This window comes from Melanotaenia boesemani, chromosome 2, assembly GCF_017639745.1.
Source record: "Melanotaenia boesemani isolate fMelBoe1 chromosome 2, fMelBoe1.pri, whole genome shotgun sequence".
In the NCBI taxonomy this organism is placed as follows: domain Eukaryota; kingdom Metazoa; phylum Chordata; class Actinopteri; order Atheriniformes; family Melanotaeniidae; genus Melanotaenia; species Melanotaenia boesemani.
The window spans coordinates 35,566,847-35,582,509 of NC_055683.1; the positions used below are offsets into that span (position 1 = coordinate 35,566,847).

At 39.0% G+C, this 15,663-nt stretch overlaps 1 protein-coding gene across 1 annotated transcript; it reads left to right on the forward strand.

Annotated features, from left to right (window-relative positions):
- Positions 1-2,916: 2,916 nt before the first annotated feature.
- On the forward strand, positions 2,917-15,663 carry LOC121634161 (phosphoinositide-interacting protein-like). The gene is made up of 2 exons (XM_041976663.1): positions 2,917-2,946; positions 14,877-15,663. Exon 2 carries the CDS (start codon positions 14,893-14,895, stop codon positions 15,298-15,300), a length of 408 nt encoding a protein of 135 aa, XP_041832597.1. The 5' UTR covers positions 2,917-2,946; positions 14,877-14,892; the 3' UTR covers positions 15,301-15,663.

Sequence of the window (15,663 nt, forward strand, 5' to 3'; positions counted from 1 at the left end):
CAAGCCTTTGCAGCATCGCATGGACATCGGGGACAGTTCCCCTGGACTGGCAGACTGGGGTGGTGGTCCCCTTCTTCAAAAAGGGGGTTTGGAAGGTGTGCTCCAAATGCAGGGGGATCACACTCCTCAGCCTGCCCGGTAAGGTCTATTCAGGGGTGCTGGAGAGGAGGGTCCATCGGATAGTCGAACTCCGGATTGAGGAGAAGCAGTGTGGTCTCCACATCGAGAGGAGCCAGATGAGGTGGCTCTAACATCTGGTTAGGATGCCTCCTGGACGCCTCCCTGGTGAAGTGTTCTGGGCACGTCCTACCGGGGAAGACCTAGGATGCCCTGGACTGACTACATCTCTCGGCTGGCCTGGGAACACCTCGGGATCCCTCCGGATGAGCTGGTGAATGTGGCCGGGGAGAGGGAAGTCTGGGTTTCCCTGCTTAGGCAGCTGCCCCCGCGACCCGACTCCGGAAAATGGATGGATGGATGGAACATAGAAAATCCATTTATGTTTATACAGTCCCTCTTCAGCTCTGCTTTTAAAATCATATTTATTTATTTACTTTGCATTCATCAGATTTGGGGGATATCTTAATAAGAAGTATATGGATTTTATATTATTCTAGCACCCAGGAAAATTTTGTAAGAGTGGATTTTTTAGCTAGCAAGATGTTAGCTTCTTGGTGGATGGGACTTTAGCTAGTTAGATGCTAATGCTCTCTTATTTATAACATAGTGCTAGGAGGGGGTTATCTCATTTAAGCTCCCCAGCATTGTCCATGATTTCTGATCCATACAAAAAGTCCTGAACACTTCCAACTCCACAATTCACAACAGCAGAGTTGTCATTCTTTACAAGTTGTCAGCACTTAATTTTTTGAAGATGTAAAGATATTTTTCACATGTATTTCCATGCAGATGGGTGCATACAAGGATAGTCACAAAACAATAATGCAATATTTCAATCGATCACTAAAGAATTTTGTTTTTCTGGAGTATCTTTTGGTTTGTTATCTTTTCTAAGTTTCTTTCATGTTTTCTAAGTTTTCTTTGGACCAAAACTCTGAATTTAGCTTCACAGAAACTTAAAATTTCCCATTAAAATCTTTGTTCAGTGCTTTCTGCTTTGATGAATTTACACATTTACCGTACCAACACTAACTAGGGAGGCTAAAAACGGTAAGCAACATACTCCAGATAAAGGTACCACTTTTTTTTTCTTTTTCTTTTTTTTTTTTTTTTTTTGCTAAGAGCAATGTATGCCTTACTTTTAATTGCAAAGGAAAGCTAAACTTTAACTCTTTAATGTTTTTAATAAGTTTTAAGCTTGAATATCTGTATGATAAAGATTATACTGATTAGCTTGTTTTGCTTGTTAGCCTGTTTTTCACCTATAATGATTTAAAATTGATTGGATGTTGTTAAACTTGGCTGACCTGCTTCAGTTAATGCAAAGACAGCTTAGCAGCTTTCCTGCAACAAAATTGGATTCCGTCAGAAAGGTAAACATATCTTATCTGGATTTGCTTTATTAATGAAACAGCTGGATTAGTTAAACTTACTCAATCTTTCTAGATCCCTTTTCCCACATGTCGCTGACATTAATAGTGGGATCATAGAGATTAACTAGGCTGCATTGGAGTGACATTTCTCAGGGAAGTTGTATTAGAAACCTGTTAGCAATGTTTATCTGTCTCATGCTTTGAAAAGAAAATCATTGTTTAGAAAATCGGAAGTCAGTTGAAATCATAGATTATAGCAGCTTGTATAGAAAAAAAGCTAACTGAAAGAACTGCAAATATCACATTACCTGGATTAACAAGGGTGAAGAGACTTCATGCTACAGCTCTACGCCTTCACCTCTGGCTTTACTCAACAAAAAACTGTAAATATGCAAAACAGATTAATTAGTTTCCCAAGGTCTCCTGTGCAGAAAGGGGCTCCATGTGTCAATAAATCAACAGTGTGTTAGCTGAAAGGTGATTTGTCTCTAGATGACTCGCTGCACAAGTTTTATTGATAATTTTCTCAGAAGTTAACGAGGCTCTGCGTGAGGCTTCATGGGGCAAAAAAGTATTTCTCTTTAATCCACAGCCTTTAAAAAATAAATAAAATCCTAGTTTTGTAGTTGTTAGAGCATCTTAGTTCTGGTGGCTTTAACTGGAGGGTGTGCACACTGCACGTCAAAGTCCACAGTTCATTTGAATCCAGGACTTTAACCCCCTGCAAAACCAACAAAGTCAGCATTCTGAGTCAAGAAGAGGCTTATTATGACTAATCCCTGGCAACTCTCTGTGTTTGCATCATCAAATAGGATTAGAGTAACACCTGGATCTTGCTTTACAGGTTTACTGACTCAACTTTTAACTGTTGAACACCAGTAAGATATACTGTATTATATGCCTGTGATGTGATAGAGGTTTCACACGGGTTCTTTTCAGGTTCTTTTAGCCACATTTTTTATTAGAAAAGAGAAAAAATGAAAGGACTGAGATTATTTGACAGTTGTTTTTCAAGCATTGTCCTCTTTGTGATGAAATATTTATTCTCATCTTGTGATGTGCTGATGCTTTATCACGCATCAGTTTTTTATGCACAGGATACCTGTTGTCTTGGGGATACAATCCTAGTTTCCAGCCTTAAACCCTAACAGCTGATTTGTACTTACTTCTTTTTTGTCTTTATTTTTAATTTCCTCTCCTTGCTGCAGATTTGTCGGCTGTACGCCCATGATGAGAATCTCCTGTTCCACCACATTCCAAAGCTGCTCTATTGGACTGACATCTGGTGACTGTGGAGACCGTTGGAGTCCAGTGAACTCATTGTCATGTTCTAGAAAGCAGCTGGAGATGATATGAGCTTTGTAACATGGTGCATTATCCTGCTGGAAGTAGCCATCAGAAGATGCTTCACTGTGGTCATAAAGGGATGGACATGGTCAGCAACAATACTCAGGTAGGCTGTGGTGGTTAAACCAGGCCACGTTGGTACTAAGGGACCCAAAGTGGGCCAAGAAAATATCCCCCACACCATTACACCACCAGCAGCTTGAACTGTGAAGTCAGGATAGATCCATGTTTTCATGATGTTTCCACCAAATTCGGAGCCTATCATCTGAATGTGGCACTGAAATGGAGACTCATCAGACCAGCAACGTTTCTCCATCTTCTATTGTCCAGTGTTGGTGAGTCTGTGTGAATTATAGCCTCAGTTTCCTGTTCTTAGCTGACAGGAGGCACCCGGTGTGGTCTTCTGCTGCTGTAGACCATCTGATTCAAGGTTGGATGTGTTGTGTGTTCAGAGATGCTATTCTGCAGACCTTGGTTGGAACCAGTGCTTATTTGACTTCCTATTGTCTTTCTACCATCTCCAACCAATCCTAATCCCAGTAAATACTTAGACCAACAACCATGCCACGTTCAAAAATCACTTAAATCCCCTTTCTTTCTCATTCTTATGCTCAGTTTGAACTTCATCAAGTCATCTTCACCGTGTCTACAGGACTAAATGTGCTGAGTTGCTGCCATGTGATTAGCTGATTAGATATTTGTGTTAACAAGCAGATAGACATAATAAAGTGGTGGTGAGCATATTTAGGGTTTTTGGTTTTTTTCTTTGGATGACTGCACACAAGCCTGATAGTGTGGGTTAAATGTTCATAATTATCACTCTGCGTAAAGGTGAGAGCAATGCAGATGTAAATGACTGTGGTCAAGTAATATGAGACCTGAATTTGAGTCCTCTGTATTGAACCACTCTTTTTTTTCACTCTATCATGTTTTAATTTGGAAGTTTCAGTTTTAGTTGTTGTTTGGTTCAGTTTAGGAGTGGGATTTCTTGCAGAATGAGCAGCAAAATTACTAGACTGGACCAAAAAGCCACTAAGCATCATCTACAGCAGACAAACTGAATCCTAGATACCACACACACACACACACACACACACACACACACACACACACACACACACACACACACACACACACACACACACACACACACACTCACTCAATCAATACAACCATCTACCTTCAGGCCAAAGACAGTGGTGTTGTCCTTCAGAAGTCCAAGTGGGCCATGTCAAGCTTCATGTTTACACCTGTCAGATTCAGTGCCTAAACTCGCCTCAGGCCTGACCTTTTTTACTAAGATCTATTTATCTATAAGCAATTTAATGCATAGTTAAGAATTTTATTTAGTTTTAGTGAGATTAAGTCCACCTGTGGTCTGTTCTTTCAATAAAATGGCATTTCTTACAGATAAATAGTCTGAATTGTCTTCCTGCATAGCTCTGGAAGGTTAGCGCTTGGGTTCACAGTGAGGAGTTCATGGTTTGGATCTCGACTCTGACTTTTCTGTGTTTAGCGGATGTGTTTTATCTAAGCATTCCAGATGCTCTAGCATGCATATTTATTAGGTTAATTGGTGATTCTCAGCCAACCTCAGGTATGATGGTTCTTATACAGTGGCACTGGCAGATGACAAGTCATGTGATTTTATTTTTTTTCCTTTGGTTTTTTTGTAACACCATGTGATTGCCTGTTGAAGAAATCTTAAGTCTTCAACCATATTATAATCTTTGACTTTTCATCATTATCTTTGGCCCAGTTTACCTGATTATGCACACCTTAATTAATCACTTTACCTTCTTAGAGAAAATTAAACACCTAAAATTATCCAGACTAATAAGCGCTCAAGTAAATGCTGTTTGAATTTGGGAAAACGTGCCAATCTGGAAATCAAATATCTTGTCAACACATTTTCTTCTGAATGATCCAATGCTGCACAAATAAATGCTGATTTTTCTCTATGGTTGCCATTTGAAAACAGTTCAGATAAGGTAAAACTGGAGTTAATTCTGCATAATTGTACTCAGTGTAAATACACAATAAGAAACACTGACTACTTCTTCACTATCTAACTTGTTTAGCTTAAATTGTCCAAGGTTAAGAGTTCATAAGGGTGTAACAGCCCAGCTAGCTTTATAACATGAACGAGCTATGTGGTGAACAGACAAACATTTCAATAAAGCAAATTTGCTACTAACATGAAGGTTATAGAAAGGTCCTTTAATACCTCTATTTACTTACAATTCTTCACAGATGCACACAACGCACAACATTAGGTTGCCGAACCAAGTGGTTCCCCCTTTATGCAACTATCAAACAGCTGTGGACCCCCCCCACTCACCTCATGTTGAAACCATGCTTGGTTTAATGCTTTTATTAGATCCTTCTCACCATAAATGATGCATTCTGGCAGACTCTTTTCCTTTGACAAAACCAAAGTTAGGTAATTATCAACATATAGTCTTACTTTTTTCCCAAAATAAGGACAAATCATCTGCACTGTGGCATTTCTCAGATATGTCTTGTTAATAAAATGGTGCAAAGTTGCTGTTTTTGGGCTCCCACAACAAAAAAATTCAGTGAATACATTTCAGTTCTTCTATGTGTATATGTGGCCTTAATTTAAATCACACTGGCTCTGAACAGACAAAGCCTCGGGGACCCCCTGTGCTCTTTGAGGAACTCGCTTTGGGGTCCATGGATCCCATATTGGGAAACACTGGCCTAGAAGTCCACCTTAGAGTCTGCTATCCGTCTGCATCCTGCTTCTTCTAAGTTTCATGTCAGCATCCTGTGGTTTCATGTGCTTAATAGTGCAGCTGCACATTCCCACCCAAAGTGGGCACTAATACCTCCAACACCAGTGGACATCCATTATGGCATCCCCTACCCTGGTCTTTAATGCCCACTGTCCTGCAGGTATTCTGTGTTTCCCTGCTGCAACACACCTGACTCCCATTAATGACCAGGGCTGGGGATCACTGCACTAAAGGTTAACCTAGTGATTAACTTGAAATCTATCGATCCAGGGTGTATTGTCAGTTATAACCCAGCAGCACACCTGTGTGAAAGCCTCCACTTCTCCTCCACCAGAGTTTACTACTAAACCAAACTAAAATAAATCACTTCATTTCTGCAGTGAGAACACAGGTAGACAAGTTTGTTTTTATTAGTTTTCAAGCAGGCTGCAAATCTCAATCAGTTGATCTGCTGACCACTAATTCAATTAATAAGTTAGTCCTTTAGTTTATATAATATTTAGAAAATGATTAACATCTTTATTTGAATGGACATAATGCATACATTAATAAAAATATCCTTTACTATAGTTTCTGTCAGACAGATACTCTAATACCTAAAAATGTTTAAATAATTATTGAATATAAGATGATTACACAGAAGACACCAAATGAAGGAGCTGAAATTTAAGAAAAAATAATCCTTTTTTCTCTATTTAAGGACTTTATTATTTCGCAAAGAGGAAAATCCAAAATTTGACATCTTCTTTATTAAGATTGAGTAAGATGTCCTAACTAATAACTCGTAAAACTAAATTAATGCATCTAAACTTGATTAAACACACGGTTGTATGATCGTTCAGCATCAGCAGAGGAAAACTCCCAGAGATGAAAATGATCAAACAAATGAGGAATGGCACACTTAATTTAGAGAATTAGGCCAATTATCATCAACAGATACGTCACATTGGATGGAAATTAATTCCTCATGTGCAGCAGCACATCAAAACGAAGTAGAGTCTGTGGTTATTGAGAGAAAAAAACAATGAATTAAAAGCACCACATTTTAATGACATGACAACAAACCTGGATACAAGATTTCTTCACCACTTACCAAACCACATGACCATACTGCCCTCTGCTGGATAAAGCAGCTCATCACAAGCTACAAAATGTCAACTTTCCACCACCGGATGGAGCTTTTACAATAATCCCATAAAATCATTCAGGAGGTTCAGTGTTAGTTAAGTACAAATGCTGAAGAGCCATTTCACAGCTTAGCAGGTCTCTGTAGGACATAACTGCATTAAAGTGTGAGCTCAGGTTCTGATCAATGGCCACATACTGACACTTGCATCTTTCTGAAAGACAGCACACATCAGTGAGGACACATATGTAATCCCAGGGCTGTTTGATGAAAGCAGGAGTGTCATGTGCAAAAACATCCCTCTTGTGCCATCTGTGGCAGGAAATTTTAGAAGCTAAACAAGAAGGTGAGGAAGGAATCCTGAAGTCAACCTGGATGCCCTCCTCTGCCTGTGGCTTTGCTACAAAGATTTTATTGATTTCATGTTCAATGAACAAAACTACTGCTGCAGGGTACTTTGTATTCAATGTTGGAAAGTTTGTGTATGGGTGGTAGCCTGCTGCATAGATCTGACTATTACAGAGTCATTTCCTATTCTGTGCCCTGCCCTGCTTCTCTTTGTGTGCAGAGAGTTCCAGCCAACAGAGGCAGATATTTTCCACTCATTGTGGTGTCCCGGAAAAATATCAGTCATCTTTAACAGAAAGGCATCACCCAAACCGCTTGTGGAAATTACAGAAATTATTTTAGAGCCCAACGAAGATGTCAGTCTAAGTGGTTTGGGCTTAATGGATGTCCTCTGGGGACCCGAAGACAAGCTTTTCGCCCTGGATGCCACATCAGGACAGACAGCCTGCGAGGGTGTATGATGGTGAGATGATGGTGGTCACAGGGTTTTCTTGAGGAGGTGGAGAAAGCATCGGAGGGTGGGTAAGCTATTGTTCAGTAGGAATCTGTAGTGTTGCTTTTGCTGGTTTCTCTAGTTAGAGAGAGGGTGAAAGTTTTGCTCATCTCTTTTAGACATCTGGATGTTTCCTTATCTATATGTGGCTTTAAACTATTGTTGATCGAGGCTTGATACAGATTTTAAAGGTAGGTGTTTGTTTTTACTTGTGTTTGCCTGCCTGCTTGTAGAGGCAAAAAGTAGGAAAATATGGTGATTTCCGTTTAGGATGGGTAATTTAGAATTGTGTCACTTCTAAATTCAACATTATTTCTATCAATATTTTCCATACTGCTTCTGTAAGCTCCTAGTTTGTGCTGCTGTCATTAAAGATGAGCTATGAACCTTTTTGGGTTGAATATTGACTGGAAATCAGATACTAAGATGGGCGTAGGCATTGTGATGTCATTCATTGATTTTTTTTTTTTTTTTTTTTTTTGGTTTATCTTTTGAAGCCTACTTAGTATTTTCACTGTAACCTGTCAGTAACCTGTAGATCTCTCAACAAATGAAGGAGAATACAAACCCACATTAGGCTACAGCTTATCTATCTCCATGCAATGTATGTTGTCCCTTTTAGATTGAATTTAAACAGAATTTACTAAAATGACATAATGTTGTCTTCAATAAGTGAAATGAGTGATTTAAAGTATAAGCCATTTAGTTAAATATATTGGAGGTCTCAGAATAAGTGGAAAGTTGAGTAATTTCTCACAGAATTCAATATAAATGGAGTTCTTTTGCCATGACAGAGATTGCCCCCTGCTGGTCATTATATAGACTGCAAGTTCAGGTGTTTCAAATACAGTATGTGCTGGAAATTAAAAGTAGGATAAGGACAATTCAAAAGTCCAAACCCCTTTCTTCAGACTTTCCCCAAAGCCACGCCTCCCAAGTACAGAAACACTCAATGTTTGTTTCCAACGAGCGCTGGGCAGCATTGATTCGCTAACACTCTGCTCTTGCTTCGCTTTCCTTCAGCATTTTATCTTAGAGGTAGCCTTCTCCAAAACAGTTTTTCTTGGATGGTGTTTTTTCAGTCCTGTCAGTTCTACAGGTGACTACATCTCTTTATTTTTGTGTTAGAGCATTTAATTAATTGGCTGCAATCGGGATGTGAAGGGGATTTTAAGTAAGATAGTAAAAAATGTTCCTAGAAAACATCATCCTACCCTACCTTTAATTCCCAAACCTGCTGCAGTTACTAGAATACACCCTCTTCAAGCAGCACTAGAAGGAGAATCTGTATCTGCATGAACAGATGATTTTCCCTAATGCACAAACATACATTGGGCACTGCTTTGATGCAGCTTGATTTCACTATTGCTGCAACTACTTCTCACACCTCATTCTAATTTGAATGTTGGCAACATAAAGTTTATTAAACCTGAATCTTGTATTTTTCTTTTTAGGTTAGTAGTTTATCATTGTGTGTACAATTATTTATGTCAATTGTTTTTATGCTCTCCTCTGTGACATGCTTGTTAGATCATTATCATATCACATCTCTAGGTCATTACTCAAAGTGTCTTACTAATCGCCCCTCTGGGACAAATAAAGTGTTTTGAATTGAAGTGAAGTTAGTAATGACCTGGGGCCTCATTCAAAAAACTGTAGCAAAGCAGACTCCAGGTGGCGTACGTAAGGAAAAAAGGAAATACAAAGGCTTTCAGATTTAAAAGAGCATATGCATGCATGTCCCACGTCTGTTTCCGTTCATAAATCAGAATCAGCTCTAAAGTGGGTGCACACGAGGGAACGCCTTCTCACGCCCACATGGTGGCTACGTGAACACCTACAGTATCTCAAAGAAGTGAGTACACCCTTCACATTTTTGCTAATATGTCATTATATCTTTTCATGGGACAACGCTATAGAAATTAAACTTTGACATACAGAATATCGAAGTTTAGTTTTTATAATTTGGTGTCCTGTATATCAAAGTTTCATTTAATACTCATGGCAGATACTGAATCGAATTAAACTTTATTGTCATTACAACAAGTGCAACAAAATTATCAGTACAACCCGTCCAAACAGGATTAGGCAGACTGAGGCAGCAGCCACAGGGGCGGTGCACCTATTTATTTTTTCCATGATGCCTCAGGAGGGGAAAAGAGGGAAGAAGTGGATTTCTTTGGAATGCGAGACTGAGATCCTGATGGACCACGTTGAAAAACATAAAAAGATTTTATTTGGTGGAGACGATGTGGACATTACTACAGTAGTGTCAGAAAGGCAAGACACATCAAAGGCATTGGATGGTGTGGCTGAATGTCTCTGTCAAAAGTACATTGGTCTCCCATGCGGCAGACCAAAGTTCAAATCCCACAGGGGTGAAGAATAATACCTTCTGATTAGGGCGAGACGCTAGAGCCCACAGTAAATCATTTTGAGAAAAGCATCTGCTAAATGACAGTGATGATCCCTGTAATGTTGTCTTTTGTTTTAATGTATAAAATAAATATGTATAGATACATTTGAGATTGGTCCCAGTATATTTAGTGTTAAATAATATTTTTTTATAGTTCCTGGGTGTTTCAGCTGGGTCGGCGGTGCTGCAGCTGTGATTGGAGGTTGGAGGTTGAGGCCAGAGACTCCACGCAGCACTGCCATGTCCTCAGAGGAGGTCCTGCAGGTGCAGAGGGAGGTGCAGAGGGGCACGATCACTGCTATTAATAATGTGGCCAAGAAGTTGCGGGAGACTGTCTTGACGGAAATTGGGACAATAATTAACAAAGGATTGTGTGAGAAAAAATAAATAAATAAAAGAAATCAACCTCTTGTGTTTCATAAGTGTTGCATCACTTCTAGATGCTCCAGCCTCCAGTCTGCGTCCTACTCTACTGGGCTTAGAATGAATGACAAAAGCTTACTTCTCACATTTTCTTTTACTGACTGGGTAAATATTGGCCGCAGACGCTCCACTTCATAGTTTCCTTGATTTTATTCTGTACCGTAGGTGTTGCAGGTTCCTGTTTTCTCAGATTTTGTGCATATGCCATGATCAGAGTTTCTGTGGAGGTAGGAACATTCTCCCGCCAAGTTTAACTTTTATAAATCCCAAAAATTGACTATAATTGGCATACACTGGTTTTTGTACCATCACCAGCTTTATAATCAGAAGAGATTTACACCTCTTTCAACAACCTGATCAGAAACAGATTAACATGTTCACAGATTTAGTGGAAACCTCATGGCAGCTGTTGGGGGGAAAAAATGGGTCCTCAGTAGGTTTTATATTAAGTAAATATAGCCTCAGTGGAACATGGGTGTGTGACTTATTACACTGTCTTTATTTGTTTGAATGAAAATTAAACTAAATTTTAAAATGTGAAAAGTTTAATAGATTTTATTTTTCAGTGACTTGCAAAACCATCTTCAGCAGCATTAACTTGAAGTACTTGTTTTCTGTATGATGTCATCAGTCTTTCACATGGTTGTGGAAGAATTTTGCTCCATTCTTCTCTCCAACGTTGCTTCAGTTCATTGAGGTTTGCAGCTCTATGAAGGTCCCACCACAGCACTGCAGCCAGGTTGAGGTCTGGACTTCGTCTGGACTGTTGCAGTACTTTGAGTCTTTGAGTTATTCTGTTGTAAACCTGCTGCTGTGTTTGGGATCACTGACTAAGTTTACATGGAGCACTTTTCAGCCGATCAATCCTGCAGTCTGAATAAAAATGCATCATGTAAACATCTCAGCTTATCCGATCAGAAAGAATTTTCCATCCAATCAAGAGGGGTGGTTTAAACCTTTCCCCAATCCAGTCAACAGGAAAAAATAACCTGGTCATTTCTGCAGTGGATGTTGTTTAACTACATGGAGGTCGGGTGACGTTATGTGTTTCAGAAAAGATTTGGTGGTTTTAATGTGATTTAGCAAAGCAAACAGTCAATATTTTTTCCAATTGGATTGTCATGAACTTGAACACTTATTGTGCTAACTGAGACCTGGAGTGCCTGAGATGTAGCTCTTGATTTTTTCTTTGTTTTCTTTTTTTTTTTTTTTTAGTTTCTCTGAACATTGCACAGTCTTTTTTTAATAATCTTTTAATGATTTTTCCACAAAGTGTAAAAATCAACCTGTTGTGGCTATTGTTGTCAGAACAACAGCCACAATAACATTCTTGACAGTGACTAATAAAATAAAATAACACTCAGCCATGTAATATTATTACAAAATGCATTACTAAACTAAATAAGTGCAGTAAAGAAATCTACAGCATTCCAGCATAGACCCCCAGTTTTCTCTTAAACATTGTAGGAAAGATGTTGAGTTCATTTAACATGGTCAAAAACATAAATAATAAATAAATAAATAAGAGTGAAATTTTTATTCATTTCAGTCCAGTTCCTATAATATTGGGTTCATTCTAAAAGTTAGTCCACCCTTCTGTAGTAAGTCTGAGATTTCATATGACACATGAGAAAACACTGGTGGCCATACTTGTAAAAATAATTGCATCTTTTCCCTTTAGAGCGTCACAATGATTTTCCATCAGTGAAATTTTGTATATCTCTCTGTTACCATTCTTTCTGTTGGGAGATTATCTTTAATCTACTGACACAAAATATATTGTTGAACTAGTAGGAGTAGTTTTGTTACAAGAAAATAATTTGAGGTTTTAAGATGAAAACTTTCTGGTGGGAAACCCAACAGAAAAAATATAGCTTCCATTTTGATTTCCATATGTAAAATTATGCTCCCAGCATATTTGTCGTCAGGAAATTAGCCAAAATAGGGGATTTTGATATTCATTCATTTATTATCTTAACCGCTTAATCCATTTAGGGTCGTGGGTAAGCTGGAGCCTATCCCAGCATTTTAACAGGTGAGAGGCAGGGTACACCCTGGACAGGTCACCAGTCCGTTGCAGGGCCAACACAGACAAACAACCATTCACCCTCGCAGTCACTCCTAAGGAGAATTTAGAGTGACCAATTAACCTAACATGCATGTCTTTGGACTGTAAGAAGAAACCAGAGAACCCAGAGAGAACCCACAATTTTGATATTTCCAGACAAATCACTTAGTAGGGAATATGGGTGACAATACCAGGAGTCAATGTGAGGATTTTTTTTTTCTGTAAAATTGTGCTCCCAGCATATTTGTCATCAGGAAATTTGCAAGAAGTAAATATAAAATGTCCAATCTGCACATATGCAAAAAAAATGGGTGGGGCATATTCCATATGGAGAAGCAGCCTTATTTAAAGATTCATTCCAGTGTAAAGAGATTTCATTTGGTGATTTCACTTTTGAATATCTTAGTTTTATTTTAAGGGAGGGTTCTAAAATCCTATTTTTAATCAGCTACAGACGTCCAGGACACTGTGCAAATTTTATTGATGAATTTTCTGAATTATTGTTGGTTATCTCTACTGATTTTAACTATTTTATCTTAATTGGGGATTTTAACATTCACATACACAACATGACGGATGGTAATGTCAATGAATTTTCTTCCATATTGGATATGTTTTTGTTTGTGGCAACATGTAAAAGAACCGACCCACATTTGAGGTCACATTCTGGACCTGGTTATTTCAAAGGGTGTTGATATTTCTTCTGTTGCGGTCACTGACTTGGCCTTGTCTGACCATTTTTGTATTTTGTTTGATTTACTGACCACTCTGAATGTCCAAACAACCTGCTTCTCCGTTAGGAAGAGGTACATTAATGAAAGAACAAGTGCTAAGTTTGTGGAGGCCCTAGCTATGTTACCAACAACCAGTGCAGAGTCAGTTGATGGACTCCTGGATAATTTCAATCTGAAAATCTTGAATGTAATGGATGCTGTTGCACCAATGAGAATCAAGAGCACCTTGAGCAAACAGAAAACTCCACGGAGTAACATTACTGTGGTCACCAGCCTAAGAAGAGAATGCAGAAAAACTGAGCGGAAATGCCAGAAAAATAAACTTCAAATTCACTGTGAGCTGTAGAAACAAAGCCTACATAACTATATCAATTAGCTGTGCTAGGCCAGAGAGCTGGATTTATCTGAAATGATTAACAGGAATGTCAACAATTCGCGCACTCTGTTTGCTATGATTAAAAAACGTACAAATCCTCCTAAACAGATAAGCCCAGAGCTCCTTTCCACTGAGAAATGCAACCAATTTGCAAACTTTTTCAGCCAAAAAAATTAAAACAATTAGGCAAAATATTAATCCCACACAGTCAAACAAGAAAACTAGTCTGTGTCTAAAACCTGGAAATAATTCTGATGTTATGTTGCAATTTAATATGGTCAATCAAAAAATCATAAAAGAAATCGTTTGGCATTTGAAATCAACAACATGCACTCTGGACATGATACCATCAGACTTTTTAATAACATTTTTTACCTCAGTAGAAAGTGATCTCCTACTGATAGTTAACAGTTCACTGGCATCAGGCATTTTTTTTCCAAGTCACTAAAGATCGCTGCTATTAAGCCACTCCTAAAGAAAAGGACTCTAGACGCCTCTATAATGAACAACTATAGACCTGTCTCTAATCTCTCTTTTATTTCCAAGATTATTGAGAAAGTTGTATTTCACCAGCTTCATGACTTTTTAAATGAAAGTGGAAATCTTGATAAATTTCAGTTCGGCTTCCGCCCTCATCACAGCACTGAAGCAGCTCTGGTCAAAGTGCTAAATGACATTAGGTTGAATATTGATTCTTGTCAAGTATCAGTCCTGTTTTTGCTGGACCTCAGTGCTGCGTTTGATACTGTAGATCACAGAATCCTGTTGCACAGGCTGGAAAACTGGGTTGGACTTTCTGGAGCGGTCCTTAACTGGTTCAGGTCCTATTTAGAAGGCCAGAGTTATTTTGATACGATCGGCAGCTATGAATCTGAGCGAGTGGCCATGACTTGTGGAGTCCCACAGGGGTCAGTCCTTGGACCTCTTCTGTTCAACTTGTATATGCTCCCTCTGGGTCAAATATTACAGAACTATTGCATTAATTATCAAAGTTATGCAGATGATACACAACTTTATGTTTCTCTGTCACCAGACGACTGCAGTCCAATAGACTTATTGTGTCTGGAGCAAATAAACACCTAGATGAGGGAAATTTTTCTACAATTGAATAAAGACAAAACTGAGATTATTCTGTTTGGTACCAAAGAGAAGAGGGTCAGCACTGGTAAACACCCTATTTATGTTCTGACATGTATAGACTCCCATTAAAGTCCTTTGGGTAATCTGTTTTGTTTTTTCTACTGTCTTACTACATTTTTATCTTTTAATCCTTACACCATATAACATTCACAGAATCACTGAGGAGGTCATGCCAGGCAGCCCGGAGAACATCCCCCTGGGAGAGTGTACCCTCTCCCAGTCCAGGGATCAGCTGACGCCCCCAAGCCACACAGCAAGCACTGTGTTCAGTCTGTCCCGCAGCGAGTCCCTCTGGACCACAGAGAACTCCAATAACAAGTGTGAAGTCTACTGGTTCCCCATCCACCTCATGTCCACCGGGGGCAGCTTCTTGGTCTGTGGCATCATCATCAGTGCCTTGTACTTCGCCGGCCATTCCAGGAAGGTCACCAACATCCTGGGACCAGCCCTGCTGTCTATTGGGTTGATGGTTTTTGTAGTGGGCGTGGTCCTGATTCCTATCACTAAGGAGAACAGGAAGCAGTCAAATATGAAGAGGCCCCTCAGTTACTACAGACCTCCAGTGTTTAATGTGTGATGGTATTGATGTGGATGTTTTCCCAAGAAACTTCATGTTTGGAATCTACTCAGAGGAAACAACATTAATGGCACATTAGATCGAAGTTATTCTTTTCAGCATGGGAAGTTATCCTAAGACTCAGTTTGGTGATGTTTATGTTTTCTGCCCTGATTTAACAGGATTGACAACACATTCACAGTCTTAATAGTGCATGACAACATTTGCATTAGCTTTTGAAACAAACGTGGAAGCACAAGGACAACAACGTGGTGTATAAAATGCAATTATTCACATATTCACACACAATTTAGCAAAGAGGGCAGAGAGCTAAGAGACCTCTGAATATTAATGAAAGGGAAAATGGACAATGGGGGATTACTA